Consider the following 17,315-nt stretch of genomic DNA (forward strand, 5'->3'; position numbering starts at 1 on the left):
TGTTAGTGTTCGTCCTCCAGCTTCACTGTTTATGCTATGCTAACATAGCTGTGTCGCTAGCGATCACATCATTATATACCAGCTAGCCCAACTTCAGTAACCCTACAAACGTCACTGCTGTTTAGTTTCCTGTCTTCATTTATGTTGGAAGTGATAGCAGAGCTGTACGTTTGATTTTTTTCCAGAAATCTCTCAGTCAGAACGTGCTATATCATGCTTAGGTAACTAGCGAAACTAGCGAGCTAACTTCCGCTAGCTTAACTTCTAACTCTGTTAAATGTAATAAATTTTGTTTTCATGGATGCCTGGAAGTTAAACTTCATAGTTACACCTGGTAAAGCAGCAACGCTGATCGTTTTATTAAAGATGAAAGAATTTAGAGAGTTTTTAACTCTCAGTGATGCTGCAGTGTTGTTTGACCTGAAGCATACGGAGTTTAGGACCCAGATTACTCCCAGATTTAAGAGCATATTAGTCCGACAAATACGACAATAACGACGGCCGCTTGCATGTTCTGCAAAAAAATGTGCTGTGTCGTGTATCTGACGGACAAACACCAAACCAGTTCCACATCACTGAAGTTGCACCATTTTTACAAACCAATTCTGGTTCATCTGTTTCACTCAACAATCGGCCATGTGCGTATGAAAACAAAGGCACTGCGCATGTGCGTTTTACTCATATTCTATCGCGATATTTCATTTTCCTATCGTTGCCTAACATTATACCGGTATTACCGTGAACGGTATAATATGGCCCAGCCCTACCTGGGACTACTGGTGACATGCTCAAAACAGTAGTCCTTTGCAAAGTCTTTCATTTCTTGATAGGCAAATTGTGGGCCATTATCTGTAATCAATGCTTCAGGTATTCCATGGCATGCAAATATTGACTTTAAATGCACAATCACATTGGCTGACCGAGTTGGGCTGAGTTGAGCAATCTCGACATATCTCGAGAAATAATTACTGCCAACAGATAGTTTTTGTCTTTTAGTGTGAACAAATCAACTCCTAAATTCTACCATGGCCTCTCAGGTAAACGTGTGGGCATAAGAGGTTCCCTCACATTAACTCTCTCCTGTATGCACAGCCTGCACTTAAGGACAAGTTCACTGATCTGATTACTTAAGCCTGGCCACCACACTGCTTGTCGGGCACGTTCTCGACACTTAACTACCCCTTGGTGACCCTCGTGTATTTTGTCCAAAACTGCATTTCGCATGTTTGCAGGTATGACCAACCTTGTGCCTTGCAGTAGTAGTCCATCGTGTACACTCAAAACTGCTCTTTCTGACCAGTAGTGTTTTACCACTCCCTGCAGCTGGTTCCTGTCAGGCCAGCCCTCTGCACAGAACTTCATGACTTGGGAACAGACGCTGTCAGACTGTAGCTGCTCACGGAGATCTGCAAGGTATTTGCTGCTAGTAGGAAGGCCCTCCAGCACTGCGTCAACGTAAATATCGGTGTCCTCCATAAGATCATTGTCTCTGGGCATCACGCTGTCTGCCAGCGGTAACCGTGACAGCGTGTTGGCTGTGGTGAGGCTTTTGCCTGGAATGTGCGTTATAGTGTAAGAATACCTCATTAGGCGCATGCAGAATCTCTGTATCCGCGGTGGAAGCAAATCCAAGGCTTGTCCTCCAAGTAGGCTCACAAGTGGCTTATGGTCGGTCTCAAGCTCAAAGTGTAGCCCTAGAATAAAGTCACTGAATCTTTCACAGGCCCAGGTGAGCGCCAGCGCTTCTTTTTCCAGCTGAGCATAGCGCTGCTCTGTGGCTGTCAATGATCGCGAGGCATTCGCAACTGGTGACCACACGTCATTGTCTTTCTGTAGCAAAACTGCCCCCAACCCGTATGAAGAGGCATCTGCTGAGATCTTTTGGGGTTTGTTTGGGTCGTAAAGCTGCAGTACTGGAGCGGATGACAGTTCTTCTTTTAAACTGCTAAACGCGTTTTGTTGCTTGTGCCCCCAATACCACATTTTTAGTTGAAAGCAAGTCTCTCAGTGGTTTGTCTTTTTTGGAGAGGTTTGGGATGAATTTCCCCAGCTGATTTCACCATTCCTAAGAAGCTCCTAAGCTCACTCACGGTGCTTGGCTCTGTCATATTCTGCACCGCACTAGTTTTGTCAGGGTCAGGACTCATGCCTTCAGATGACACAATGAATCCTAAGAATTTCACTGCTCTTTTGCCAAACTGACATTTTGACATGTTCAGGGTGACGCCCACCTTCTCTGCATGGTCGAGGACAGCGTGGAGTCTCATGTCGTGCTCCTCTCTCGTGGATCCCCAGACCAGGATGTCGTCCATGTGGCACATGTGTAACACTGATGTAGCGCTAATGAAGTAATACAGGCTAGGGATTGAGTGTGATTTTATGGTTATTATTAATCAGAAGATTTAGGGACGCCACTGGAGCTGATGGGCAGTAATTAATAAATACACACACACACACACACACACACACACACACACCACAAAAAATGGTTTTGCAGGTACCATGTATTTAACCAAACCCCAAAAAAGAATAACAAGAAAAGAAAAACTTAAATAATCACTCCTGCTGCAGCTATCCAATTAATCAAAAACCCAGTGAGGGTACACAAAGACAACTAAACAGATTTATCTGGCTTATACCAAGCAACACAGGTTCTCAAAAAAACAGTTCCCCCATAAACACCACATGTTAATATCAAATCCACTGATCCACACTGAAGTCCATGAGTTTAATCTGAATGTCCATGAGAGATGTCCAAGCGCTATTGTCCATAAATGAAAGGAATGGTGTGTATGATTGCGGAAATCAGTGTATTTGGAAAATGGGGACAGAGCGTTGTCTTTGATAGCTTCCTACCCAACCGGTGGAAGCGTCAATTGCAGAATGTGTCCTGCTCCTAGCCGTTCATTGGCTCGCCATCCTTTTCCATACCCCAAAAAGGTTCACCTGGCCTGCATTAAATAAACAAGGCCAATAAGAAATCACAAGAATAATACAAAAATGTCAGCCAATTAAGCTAAATACATTAAGTTATTCTTGTTCCTGTGTACACAATTTATAAATAAATAAACAAACAATATATTGGTTAAATATAATATTTCTAACCAATAAGGATTTAACTGAAAACATTTCAACTGCTACATACATACATACTATGTAGCTCCACAACATTTGTTATTCAACAACTATCAGTCAAATCAAAATCAAATTGTTTGGACCGGCAGCAGCCGATTAGGGTCAGCTGGTAGCAATACAAACAGTCAATTAAAAGTTCAAACTCACCAATTCCGTTCTGTTCAGTGCACAACAACATTATGGCTCTGGCTCACAGTAATCAGCATCTAAGTTGCATAAGTTAGTTGGTGTTAAAAAAATGCATTAAAACGGGAAACGCAAATGTTTGCCAATACACACCTGCAACAGCTCTGTCACCTGGCTTGCCTCCACGCATCTGACGGGAGGAAGCCGGGACAGGCTTACTATGACCTACATGCCATCCGATTGGCTGAGCAAAGTCATGTGGTTGGAGTCATGCATTTGTGATGCGTTCAATGGCAGGAAATAAGTGCAGGAAATTACTCTGGGTTACACATGACTCCCGCGAGGCCGGCTGTCACTTCCGTCATCATCATGTTTTGGAAATGCTCTGATGCACTGGAAATACCAAATGCCAAACGATTGAAATGGTATCTACCAAATGGCGTAATAAGTGTGGTGAGGAGAGCAGATTCTTTGGACAGCGGTATTTGCCAAAAACCCATGTTAGCATCAAGCTTGGAGAAATACTGCGCACCTGTGAGCATGCCTAGTGTTTGGTCTACAGAGGGGAGGATATATCTTTCACGACACACCGACTCATTTAATGGTGTCATGTCCACACAGATATGGACTTTCTCTTTGTCCTTTTTGGGGGCTACGACCATGCCGCAACACCAGTCTGTGGGCTCTTCCACACGACTGATTACTCCCAACTGTTCCATCCTTTCCAGCTCTGTTTTGACTTTGCCCAGTAGTGGCAGTGGAACACACCTTGGCACTTTCAGCGAATAAGGTTTAGCGTTGGGCTTCAGCTTAATCGTGTATGGTTTTTGAACAAGCCCGAGCCCATCACATAGTTTCGGGTACGCTTTCTTCACTGTCTCAAGGTCAACATTGTCCATTCGGGCAATTAGTTTCAGTCTCACAGAAGCTGTCCTGCTTAAGAGAGCTACACGCAGATTTCTGACTACATATTGTCTCTGTAGTGCTCCTGTCACTGTAGGAAATGTCCTCCTTTGTAGACCCAAGTACCATCAGTGCTGCACCTCCTGGTCCATACAGTGGCTTTTCAGCTTTTTGCAAATGTTCATTTGGCTGCTTAATGTCTTTGAATGTCTCCTCTGAGATAGCTGTGACATCTGCCCCCGAGTTTAATTTAAATGTCATGCTTTTGCCTCTCATGCAGATGTTAGCAAGCCACGGGTCTTCTCCTGCCACCTCATGCACAGTTGTAGATCTACAAACTCTCCCGTAGGGTCCACGTTTTCCACAGTTGTGGCATTCTGCATTTTTGGCTGGGCGCTGTGCTGCTGGGTGCATCTGTGCTTTTCCACATTTAAAACATGTTTTATTCTCTTGTTTTGTTATTTGTGGTTTTTGTGGCTTGAACTGCTTTTGGTCTCTGCTTCTGAATTTATTTGGCTGTGATTTTCTGACATGCACGGCTGTTTTGTCCGTGCTGCTTTCACCTATTAGGACAGTTTGCTGTCTTTTTATTTCCTCAGATTGTCTCACCATTGTGATAGCTTTGGTTAGGGTCAAATCTTTGTTGAGCTCCATTCTCTCCGACAGTGATGAATCTTTAAGACCCACAACGAGCCTATCCCTCAAAAGGTCATCGTGAAGTTCACCATATTCACAGTTTTCAGCGAGAGCATATAGAGCTGTTATGAAGGAGTCAACTGTTTCTGCTGGCTGTTGTACTCGCTTATTAAACCTTGCTCTTTCATAGATCACTTTCTTTCTGGGGACAAAATGTCTATCAAATGAGTTTCTGACCGCATCGTACTACTGGCACTGCCCGTCTGTTAGGTCAAGTCCCCTTAGCACGTCGTCAGCCTCGTCTCCCATGCAGTAAACTAATGTGTTCACTTGGTTAGCATCTGTTGAACTGTTCAGATTACTTGCTCGAAACGTCTGATCCACTTCTCCCATCCCTTGGGCTTTGCGAAGTCGAACAGTTCCGGTGGCTTGATGGTGAAAGTAGCCGCTGGTGGCACTGCCATAACCGGGCCAGGTGTCGCTGCTGCTGCCGGTAGCGCCGCCGCTTGCTCCGACATGGTTGTGTGTTTCGCCAAAATCTGAGACACTGAATTACTGCTCTTTATTGTGAATATTTTAATTCTGACATTAAAAAGTCTCAGACAAATGTTTTCTTTAGCAGTTATATTTTATACCATACACCAACACAAATGTAACACTTCTTTTTCCCCGAGGCATTAAAGACAAAACAGAACAAAGACAATTAGGTGCATGTAGCTTATAAAGTGACCGTTCAAAGTCACTTTAAAAAAAAAAAAAAAAAAAAGCAAAACAAAAACAAACCCGGGGTAATGATATTACTTAAAGCAACAAACTCTTACATTTACTTAGCAGTGATTTTATTTCTCCAATGTTCTAATCTAGAACCACAACTCTACACCTGCCTGGTGAGGATAGAGCACCTAGAGTCACGCCTTTCAACATCCAAACAGTGTGAGTCATTCGAGTCACTCACAGGTTTCTTCACTGCTTATTTTAGGTCTTGAAAGACATTAATCAACATGGTAGAGGTGAAAAAGTTGGCATCACAACTTCTTCACTTCTGCATAACAGCCAGAGCTTCCTTCCTTCAGCCCAAGGCCAGGATAGAGAGGCTGAGTGAATACTGTGCACACTTTGTGAAGCAGAGTCATGATGTCAGAGATGCTGTAAAACGACAGAGTACCTGACCTGTAATCCAGGTACACGCCAATCTGAGAGGTACGAGGACCTGACACCGCCTTTGCTACTAAATTATGTCTGAAAGTATATCCTTTTGCAGAGCACTCCAAACACCAGGACTTGTCATTCTTCCCAAATTCCGAGTCAAATGATGTCCGGCTGATGTTTTTGTAAGACGCTGCCACTGACCAGGCGCCACCACTCCAACTGACCTCCCAATAGCACCGCCCTGTTAAACCCTCTTTGCACAGCACCTGCTTCACACCTCCAAACCTGTCCGAGTGAGATAAATGAAAATGCTCATAGTAGCCACTCGTCACTCGTTGAGAATCTTGTGAAAGGTCCAAGTATTTGTTGACCGAGTTGGGATCCAGTGTTAGAGGACAGTGATCTGATGGACAAGCAAACCAGGAATATCATCAGCCTTCAAGTATTTAGTAAGTGATTACTGCTTTGATATACTGATATACTTACAGCACAAAAACTCTTCTCTGGTCTTTGGCACAGGTGGCAGCACAACTTTTATACCAAAAACTGATAGGAACAAAATAAATGAATAATACTGGATTAAGTGGAATCAAGTGGATGGATATTTCTCTCAGGTACCTGTTGCAGAGATCTTGGGCCATGTGGTCTCCAGAAGCTTCTTCATGTCATCTCTCAGCTGAGTCAGACATTCGGTCACGGTTTCCACTGAATGTTTAGGACGAACAACAGCGCCTGTTGGCAAGTCTGGAGATTCACATGAGATTGAGAGAGACTGGAAGAGCTGGGAAAAAAAAGAAAAAAAAAAAAAAAAGATGTTGAAATTTAATTTTTGAACATATAACATATTTAAATAAAAACATTTTATGTGTAACTATAAAGGAAAAAGAAGAAAAAAAATCCCAATAGGATGTGTGCAAAGTTTCAGCTCCCTGCTTTTCTCAAAAAAGTATTTCTACAATAGATCTAGTTTTTCAAGACTTGTTCTAATATGGCTCCATCAGTATCGGCTCTCAGGCTACGTCCACATGTACACGGGTATTTTTTAAAGTGCAGATTTTTCTATGCTTGGCACCACATTATTGTTTCAGTGAAATTAATTTCTACATTTGTACAATGGTGGACTGTCAGTAATTTTACTCTCTGCAGTGTTTTTATATATACACATACATACAGAGAGCGAGAGATGGTGCACCATATACAAAATGTATATCCTCCCTCTCATTTTTTCAATGTAAATGCTCATATTCATTGATGAACATTTGCTGCACAGCAACACATTTTAAATCAAATTTATGCATCCTCATAAACTCCCCAGCAAGAAGTTACAATGTGTGCTCAAACTGCATGTTTCACATTAGGTTTCTTTCACCTGGATTTTTCTTTGCTTGGGTGGGAAGCTTTGATGGCCTTACATGAAATGAGCGCTACAAAACATAGCAATTAACAAAATAGTGATAGTGCAGTGTTTATGTCTTCATGAGGTAATGTTTAAACAGGTTTTCCTCTACAACCATTTGAGCTTTTATAGCTCCAGATGTGACCTTTTGGTTATAAAACACTGAATTAAATATAGAGTCTAAATGGTGACAGAATTTTAGAAAGAAACATGAGTTGGCCTACAACACAAAAGACACATTTCCTACCTGAATGAAATGAATGTGATCTTCTGTATGAGAAAGCTGTTCCAGGTCAGCGTCTCTTTTCTTCAGCCTGGCGATTTCCTCCTCCAGCTGCAGCTGCAGAGCTTCTGCCCGAACAACTGCAAGTTTCTCTTGAGTCTCAATCAGCTGCTTTATTAAAGTACGTTGCTTTTGTATGGAGGAGATCAGCTCATCAAAGAGCTTGTCTTTGGACTTCATTGCAGTCTGAAAATAAATCTGTTTTATACAAGGAAGGTTTAGATTAGGAAAAAAATACTTTTTGGAGGCGAATTTAGAAAACTGCGGCAAAATTCATAAACCAATATAAAGAAAATAAAATGTAGCCACTGCATTTAGTAAATATGTAATAGTTAGTGTCTCATTGATGGATTTTAATTTCTGATTTTTACTCCAAGTGTTTTCTGGAGAGCTTTATTTTTACTTATGTTGTCCTCATTAGCTCCTTTAAGTGACCAATTAGGTTTGTTGTTAAAAATGTGTTTGTCGTGGTTCATCTGCAGTTTACTTTGCATCTTGACTCACTGTGAAAAGTTTCCATGTAAACAATATCTCAAAGTGTACATGCAACTATGTGCCTGTTGCACACAGATGAAATGGGCCACAGTCAGCCAATTCCATTTGCTGACTGAATCTCTTGTATTAGGTACATTGAAGATACAGGATTAAAGCCTGTTAATGCTCTTAATAGAAAAAAAAAAAAACTGTATAACTCATATGTATCATCTCTGTATGATTGTCGGGTCTTCACCTTACGGTATAAAGCACATTAAGGAGGCAGTTATTCTTATGAAAGCTGTATTAATCTGAACGCAGTAGTTGGAATTTAACCAAGTAATTTATGAGTTTACACTACCACAAAGCACAACATGTACTAGACAGCACTGTGGTCAGTAGAGATATTTGGTTTCTAGTCTTATTTCCACACCTTGAAGTCCTTCACAGCTTGGACCAGCTCATTCAGCTCTTTTTGTCTCTCCTGGGATTTCCGCTTAACTGCACAGTGACTCAGAAAAAGCCGTCCCTGCAAGAAGAAACCGCAGGATCAGAGAAAAATTAAAACACTCCAGATTCATTTTGTTTTTTTTATTGATCTTTACCTGCTCAGCAGCTCTTTCTGCTGCAGCTGACACTGTTGAGTGGCGCCAGTGATCGTCCATGGTGCACAAATAGCAGATACATCTTTGATCAGTCTTACAGTAAACCTCCATCAGCTTGTTGTGCTTTGTGCACATTTTTTCCTTAAGTGGCACTGTAGCAGACACCAGCTGGTGAAGCTTCAGCACAGGAAAACTGTGGTGAGGCTCAAGATGAGCAGGACAGTACGATGCCAAGCAGGTCAGGCAAGACATGCTGGCTTTGTTTCTTTTGGTCCCACAACAGAAATCACAGGCAATGTCTGTTGGTCCTGCAGGAGCAAGAGGAGAAGCTGGACGGGCCTGTTGGGTTACTGTCCTCTTCAGCTTCTCTACAACCTACAGTGATCAAATAAAAACGGTCAAAGGTTTTGCACGACAAACAGAATCAAACTAGAACTGAAAGAGGATGAAGTCAGCAAAAGCATCCCAATTGTGTATTTTCTTTAAAACTGTAGAAAATGCAATAATAAAAAAACATAATATGTTGTTGTGTACAGAATAGCTGGTTATGAAAATAATGTTGTGTATTAAAATATTTTAGGAGTAACAACAGTGGGTGTGGTAATCACCTACAAAAAATCTAATGCCATGCCAAAATAAATAAGAAATTATACTCCTGGGACGTTATTAGACAGAACCAGAATGGAAAAAAAGACTAATTTCAATGTGGCAGACATGCTGGTGTCAGTCTTTCAGAAATTGCTAATCTTCTGGGACTGACACACACACACACACACACAGGAACCAAAAAATAAAAATACATAAGATATAAATAAAAGCCAAATAAAAGAAAGAAAAAAAATGAATTAAATAACTAATTTAATTTCCATGGAAAACTAAGTCTCACTGAGGTTAAAAGCCAAAGATTAAAAGTGGGTTTTAAGACGCGATTTAAAAGTGGATAGTGAAGGATACTCTAACGTGCCAGGGCAAAGTACTCCATAATTTTGGACCCACGATAGAAAAGGCCCTGTCCCCTCTGAGCTTCCTCCTGGATCTCGGTACCTACAGGAGCAGCTGGTCAGGTGACCTGAGAGACCGACATGGTGTGTGGAGATAAAGCTCAGAGAAGTAAGGCAGGGCAAGATTGTGAAGGCATTTAAAAACAAACAGAATTTTAAAATTAGACACAGGCAGCCAGTGCAGTGAGGCTAGGACAGGGGTTATATGCTCTCTTTTACAAGTTCCTGTTAGGAGTCGTGCAGCAGCATTTTGAACCAGCTGCAGACGTGAGAGCAATGACTGACTGACCCCCACATAAAGTGTGTTACAGTAGTCCAGGCGGGAAGAAATAAAAGCATGGATCACGGTTTCAAGGTACTGCCTCGAAAGAAAAGATTTTACTCTTGCCAGTCGCCTTAAATGATAAAAACTGCACTTCCCCACTGCTCTGATTTGGTTGTCCAATTTAAAAATCACTATCCAACTTAAAACCAAGTTGGATAGTGATACAGACTGCTGTTAATAATTAATAATTTAATGGTGTTGGGGATATTTTCTTGACACACCACGTGTCCTTTAGTAAGAGATGAGCTTATCTGAGAGATAGCTGCAGATCATGGCACAAAGCTGAAACCTGACATAAACGACAAATCTGCAGCAACTGTGTGATACTGTCACGAAATGTTGAACCAAAAAACACCGAGGAATGTTTCCAGCACCTTGCTGAGTCTGTGCCACGAAGAATTAAAGCAGGTCTGAAGAAAGGAGTGGGTCAAACACGGCACTAACCACGTGACCGGTAGGCGTAAATGTGTATTTAATTAACAAAACAAGCAAAAAAAAAAAAAAAAAAAAAAAGGGGTACATTAATTAACTCGGATTTTTTTTTTTTTTTTTTCCCCCAAGCAGCACGGTGGATACATCACCTCAGCCAGCATGTTGTTCCTCCCGAGGACAGGCCTTGGACTGAAGGTCTCCCTACACTGAGGACAGCTGTACGTTCCCTTCTCCTTTTCCTCCTCCCAGAACCCCTCGATGCAGATTCTGCAGTAAGTGTGTCCACACTGGATGGTGACGGGATCTTTGAGTAGGTCCAGACATACCGAGCAGTAAAACTGATACAGGTCCAACTCGACGGCACACTGCTGCGGCCATTTCTCTGCCATTTGGATGAAATCCACAGGTGCACAGCGGAGTTTTTAACTAATTGAAGGGAAACGCAAGGAAATGTGGGGTGGGGCTTCAACTTCTGCAAGTCTTAAACCAATTAGTATGTGACAGTTTTGTTATAAAAGCTTGCTAACGCCACTTAAAAAAAATTAATACATTAAAATAATGACAAATATAAAAATAAAAAGCAAACAATAACCACTGTTCCCTGCAAATGTTATGTATTTTATTTATTAATTTTTTTTATTAATTTTTTAAACCATAATTAAACTTAAATAATTTACAAAGTTAATGTAAATGTTAAAAAAAAAAAACATACACGAATGCATGGGAACAGGATGGGGACAGCTGAGAAGCTGGTAATTAAGGTGTTTCTTCTCTTGTTGGTATGATCGTTTTTGGGTTTTTTTTGCCTGTCCCGTTTGGCTCTTTTGCCATCAGAATTACTATCTAAAGGCAAAGAAAGATGCCCAACGGATTTACTTTACCAAATCGACCAACCCAGCCTTGCCGTATTGGTCTATTTGATTCGTCTTTTATTGTTTATTTTAGTTTAACCTGCTAAATGCGGGACAGATATGATTGCTGATATGATTCTTGTGTTATTTCCTCATTTCCCAGTGAGGCAATATACTGCAGACATTAGCATTACATGAAGCAAATGATGATTGTTTTCTAGTGCTGTAAGTTATGACCTTTGATATGTGTGCACACATGGGTGTGGCTACCTAAGAAAAAGACCTAATAGCCTCTGGCCAAAATGATTTTATCTTGTACATTTGAATATACATAAATGTACACATAAAGAAATAAATACATCATTCTTTTAGTATTTAAAGATAAAAGATAGATGTCAGTAGTTTTTTTAAGTACAGTATTTTAATTATGAATATACATTGATTAGTATGTAATTTACATCTTCCAGCAAACTGATGTGTTCGCATAAACCTAGAATTAATTGATCAAAATCAAAGGAATTTTTATTTGTGGTTGCACCTTCAGACTCATACCTACACCTGCTACACATACCTACAGTATGAAGAAAAGACACAATGTGACTGGCATTGAGGTAAAATGAGTGTAAATATTTGCACAGTAGCCTTTCACTAATGGCCAGACTTTAAGAGATAGAATGATTTTTAAAGTGACCACAAAGCTACCTGGCACTTCAAGTAATACAAGGCAGAGATGTAATTTAATCAAACCGTCTGAATTTTTGATGTCTAAAGTTTTTTTGATCTCTATGTCACAGTGTCCCTAATAAATAGGCCAGTGAGTGCTACTGCTAGTTTTAATATAAACTTTAGAATAGAAAAGCCTTAATAAAAGAGATGAAAAATAACTTTAATAGTATAAAAGTTACTTTTTTGCTGAACTGGATGTCATCATGGCACAGAAAGTTTAACAGAATTATGTCTGGGGAAAAGAAATCCTGCGATCTGCTGACATCTAGTGGTGACTCACTGTAATTACGACTCTAATCATTGAGACTCCTTTTGCGTCTCTATGGATCTTAGCGGGACTCTTGTTTGAGCAACACGATTTTGCGCCTACACGTCACCAGCTGCTGTAGGCGCAAAATCCCTACTGTATATTTTGAGTTTAATATTTAGCTCATGTTTAATTAATATTTCATAGAGATTTGTTGTTGATCATTTCAGGAGTAGTAATGTGCACATTTCAGTTATGTTTACTCAGGGCCAAGACAATCATATTGCACTGTTTGTGATTAGGAGATAAAATAGGTGCTTACCACTTTAAGAACAGAGATACAGTTGCAGGGGGGTGGTTTAGTAAGTTGAGGGCCATGCCTGAAAACATCAACAAATTTTCATTCAAGTGGAAGATTTTTCTTTTTGGATATCAGAACATTCACCAGACACAGGCTCCTTTTTTGGGCTTATTTTATTGGAAATGACACTGCAACATTAAATGCCTCACTGTGAGCTTCACATCAGAGAACATTTTCAGTTACTTAAAGTGATGAGTTTCGTTGGAGGATGTGGAATAGGAGACTTTAAAAATATTCCCTAATTGGGTCACTTTATCAGAACAGCTCCTTTATCAGAGTTACAGGTTATCTGTTCTGCAGCCTCTAAGCAGCAGTAACATACCGATTACTTTTAGCCCACACACTAAAGTTAAAGTAAAACAGGATGCTTCTAATAATTTCTCCCAAAAGGCGATGAATAAAAATAAAAATTCACTAGATAAGAAATGACAGGTTGTTGATCAACATTTAAAATATATGTATTTTTAAACAACTATTTAGCTTAATTTTCAGTTAAATTCACAACAAAGCACAAAGAGACAAGAAAGTTTTATAGGAACAGTGAAGGGTACTAAGTTTGATCTTAAATAATGAAATGACTTCTAGGTAAAAAGGTCTGGCTGCTGAGTCCTCCCACCATGACTGGTACATTCCAGCTTTGTGCCACAGCTCTGTTATAGTTAAAACAACCCCAAAACACTTCAATAAAACACACACCTGTGCATACACAACTATAGCTCCTCTAGCATGCATCCTCTTTCCTCTGTCCTCCATATCAGTTTCACAACTTGTGATAAACTATAGCAAGACACGCTGAAGATAAATTTTCCCTCATAGGCAGCAGGACGAGGAGACAAGAAGGCACAAATTAGTGAAACAACAGTTGCCAAGTCATCTTTTTACAACTTGTAGTTAATGAGTCCTCCCAGGTTCAACTTTATATTGCTTGAGCTTCCCCCTCTATTTGTGCTTCTTTTCTTGTTAATAACTTCCCTTCTCTGAGTAATCTTTGTTACATCAACAGACCTACAAATGTCTGACCTCTAAATAAAATCAATAATAAACCATGATTCACTATGGCAACATGGAAATAACGAACAGAGTTTTAATTTTAATCCACCTAAGCGAAGAAAATGAACATGTGTCAGTGCTGACCAACATGTTTACCTTAACAAAACAGGAAGGAAAGAAATAAAAAAATGACAAACTATATCATCATTATTAATGAAATAGAAGTTCAAAATATATCATTTATTTTTATACTTTTTGTGGTCATCATTTACCCAGCTTAAATGCATTTTTGAAGTTTTTAAATCTAATTATTCAGCTGTAATCTGACAAATTGTAGGAGATGAAAACTGAAGGTAAAAGTGTGGAGAAACAGGACAGACACAGTTTAATGCACCTGTGATATTAGTTGCCCAGACAAGAAAAGACTCCAGGGTTGATCCGCCCTCAAGTCAGATCTTTTATAACCGTTTGCTTGTTTTAACTATATTTCTTCATCAAAAATGTAATCTTAAAATTTCATTTTAAGAATATAATTATTTCTGTCATTACTAGATAAAATCCTTGAGATGGTTTAAAGGAAAACTCTGCTATAATGTTTCCCAGCCTAACCAGATCATGTTTTCTTAATAGATAGAATTAATACAATCAATAGTTTTATATTTAACAAAAGAAGAAGAAATTAAATCTCTGTATTTGAAACACTATCCATTTTAAAAACACAAAAGTAAAGCCAAAAATGTTAGCAACAATGTCTTAACTGCTTTTTTTTTTATTAAGAGCCAGCCTCAACTAGATCTATATTATAACTCATACCACCCATTACAGGGATGTAAGTGATTACACCATTGTTGCCAGTGTTACAATAATTTTAATAGAAATAGTCGAGTTGAATCGCTGAAAGCAGAAATTCTGTTGGTACAGGTTGATTCACTGTACGCAACAGCTTTCAGCTACCTTAACAGCTACATCCATCACTTGTACTACTCCATCTATTGCCTCCGCAACTACTCCAGCAGCTCCTTCTACTACTTCCATTTCCACTCCTTCAATTGAAGCTTCAGCCATGCCCTCTACCACCGCTGTTACTGAAAGAGCTTCCCCCACTGCAGACAACGCTACCTCCTCAGCCGCCTCCTCTGCTGCTGACAGCACCGCCCCAACTGTTTCTTCTTCGACTGCTGTTGTCAACGCAGCTGCTCCTTCTCCTTCTGCCAGTACTGCTGCCACTTCTGGTGTTTCTCCTGTCATTGATGTTGTCATCTCTTGTGTCATTTCCACTTTTACTTGCTCAGTTTCTTCTTCTTCTACTGGCACATCTGTTTCTATAGTTGGTAAAACTTCTGCAGTCCCAGTTTCTTCTTCGACTAGTTCCTCTGTTCCATCTTCTGCTTCTGCATCTTCGGCTTCTTCTTCCAGTGTCGCTGCTTCGTCTGTTATTGATGCGCTCACTTCCTCTTCATTTGTCTTCCTAAAAATTTTAAGTAGTTTTGAGAGAATATCAGCTCCCGTTTTTGCTCCAGCGACGCTCCTTTCCACTGCTGTTTCTTTTGTTGGAGTTCCTTTATTCGGTGTAGATACTGACTGTGTTTGTGCTTTTCCTCCTGCCTTTACCGCAGTTACTCCTGTACTTGTTTCTTCCTTTGACACTGTTTCTATTCTCTTCTTCCTTGCTGCTTGTTTGATTGTACTGACTCCTTTTATAGCTAGAGGTACAAGTGGAGCAAACTCCAATCCACCAAGCAAAGCTGCAATTAGCAGACCTTTACCTGCGATGCGTGCAAATTTAGCCACGTGCTGTTTATAGACTCCACTTTTAGCTCTTTCCCTGGCTTCTTCTGAAGACATAGTCTGTGATGTTTGTTTAATACGCTCTGCCTCTTTCTGTATTTCTGTCTCTACTGCTTGTAGTAGGTCATTAGTGTAATATCCACCTTTGTTTTCCATCACTACATCATCAATGGTTTTGAGAAGCTGTTCCACTTGGAACTTGTTGCTCCTGTATTCATTCTTTGCCTCATTATTCCAGTATTTATTATCTATAACGTGGCATCGGCCTCCACACTTCTGAATGAGATCAGCCAGGCATTTGCTCTGACTGACGAACTCTTCAATTTTCATTTCCTCCAGCAGTTGGTCACCGTGAGTGAAAAGAATTACAGCATATCGTAAAACCTCCTCGGAGAAATACTGGAACATGTTTTCGATGACAGACTTTTCATGATCTGTGAATTTCTCCACTTTAAGAACAACGATAAAGGCATGAGGACCAGGAGCGCACTCAACAATACATTGCAGTATGTTGGGCTTCATGTCCTCTTCTGATCCGCTTGTGTCAAAGAAGCCGGGCGTGTCAACCAAAGTTATGGATCTTCTGTTAATGAGTTTGGACTTGGAAATGCAAAAGCTCGTCTCTGAGTCAGGGGAATGGCCCATTTTGAACGTGGATTCTCCAAATAAAGTGTTTGCAACACTGCTTTTTCCAGCTCCCGTTTTCCCGAGGAGGACAATCCTCCGTGTTGGTGGCACTACAAAAAAAAAAAAGGTTTCAGAGTATTTTTTTAGTTTTTACCATTTTGTTTATTGCATCATTTCTAATGTTGCAACTGTTATCGGCAAGTTATTTTTCAACTCTATTCCTCAGAGACAAAAATGCTTCATGCAAGCATGACAGTCTCAGTCAGTAATCATATTACACTCTGCTCACTTGCTGTAAAAGTATATTATCTATGTCTCTGTCAAGTTTATAGAGAAAATTTAAAGTTCATAGAAATTAGAACTAGAAATGTAGGACATTATGTCTTACACATTACCTACATATATAATATCTTGGGATTACATTGCCACAGCCTCTTCACAATGCATAACTTCAACATTATGCACTCCACACTGTATATAAATGCCACTTGTTTTGCACATATTCAACTCTGTATATTTTATATATTTTATTATTATTATTATTATTATTATTATTATTTTATTTTATTTTTTTACTATTTAATTTGTAAAAATGTGTATACACACACACACACACACACACACACACACACACACACACACGTAGGAAAATATTTAGTATACACATCCAGAAATGCATACACTATTATATATTGTACATATATTTATTAGTTTCAGGTTGGCCATTCTTGTATTTTGCTCGTTTGTGTTGTTGTGTTTGCACATCTCTGTTGCTTGTGGGGCTCGCACACAAGAATTTCACTCGCATGTGCTGTGCCAGTGTGCCTGCACATGTGATGTGACAATAAAAAAGTGATTTAATATAGTTCCAGCTTTCCTTATACTGCACTTTACCATCCAGAATGAATCATCATTATGGATATTTATTAAATAACCTGAGACTAGGACACAGCATAATGTTGCATAATGTGAGCCAACTGGAAGCAACAAAAAAAAGAATACATCGTTAACATAGAATAAATTAGCACAGTTGATAGAATTGCTTTTATTTTCTTGAATTATTAACACAACTTTAGTCACAACGATGCAAATAAAATTTGTATTGCAGTATCTGGAAAAAAGATATTGTGTGATGAATAAAGTAGCTGCAAATGTACATGGATGATAATAGAAACAAACTTAACTTACCATTCATGTTGGCAAGAAAGAGAAGTGCAACAGGCGGATAGATCCTCAAGTTTAAGTGTTTGATGCCCCTCA

At 39.8% G+C, this 17,315-nt stretch overlaps 3 protein-coding genes across 3 annotated transcripts in view; all 3 read right to left on the bottom strand.

Moving 5' to 3' along the window:
- The window catches only part of LOC146674572 (tripartite motif-containing protein 16-like), a 57,851-nt gene that overhangs the window by 27,810 nt on the left and 12,726 nt on the right, over window positions 1–17,315 (bottom strand). The window lies entirely within an intron of this gene.
- Window positions 5,634–10,863, bottom strand: LOC146674574 (tripartite motif-containing protein 16-like). Its single transcript, XM_085397151.1, has 7 exons — window positions 10,615–10,863; window positions 8,708–9,082; window positions 8,536–8,631; window positions 7,593–7,826; window positions 6,568–6,730; window positions 6,436–6,495; window positions 5,634–6,352 (listed from the first exon to the last, which is right to left on the bottom strand). Exons 1-7 carry the CDS (start codon window positions 10,852–10,854, stop codon window positions 5,826–5,828), a joined length of 1,695 nt encoding a protein of 564 aa, XP_085253277.1. The 5' UTR covers window positions 10,855–10,863; the 3' UTR covers window positions 5,634–5,825.
- LOC146674575 (uncharacterized) lies at window positions 14,568–17,250 on the bottom strand. Its single transcript, XM_085401086.1, has 2 exons — window positions 17,244–17,250; window positions 14,568–16,165 (listed from the first exon to the last, which is right to left on the bottom strand). The coding sequence occupies exons 1-2, from the start codon at window positions 17,248–17,250 to the stop codon at window positions 14,568–14,570; spliced, it is 1,605 nt and encodes a 534-aa protein (XP_085257212.1).

Source organism: Rhamphochromis longiceps, linkage group LG3 (assembly GCF_057381845.1).
Source record: "Rhamphochromis longiceps isolate RC_006_pf linkage group LG3, R_longiceps_female_GT1.1, whole genome shotgun sequence".
In the NCBI taxonomy this organism is placed as follows: Eukaryota; Metazoa; Chordata; class Actinopteri; order Cichliformes; family Cichlidae; genus Rhamphochromis; species Rhamphochromis longiceps.

What these genes read in the sequence shown, in the direction of transcription:
- LOC146674574 (XM_085397151.1), bottom strand. Translation starts at nt 10,854, where the DNA reads ATGGCAGAGAAATGGCCGCAGCAGTGTGCCGTCGAGTTGGACCTGTAT. An exon ending in CAGAAAGAGCTGCTGAGCAG is followed by an intron (nt 8,632 to 8,707) that starts GTAAAGATCAAT and finishes TTCTTCTTGCAG; the next exon opens with GGACGGCTTTTTCTGAGTCA. An exon ending in CAGAGAAGAGTTTTTGTGCT is followed by an intron (nt 6,353 to 6,435) that starts GTAAGTATATCA and finishes CTTGTCCATCAG; the next exon opens with ATCACTGTCCTCTAACACTG.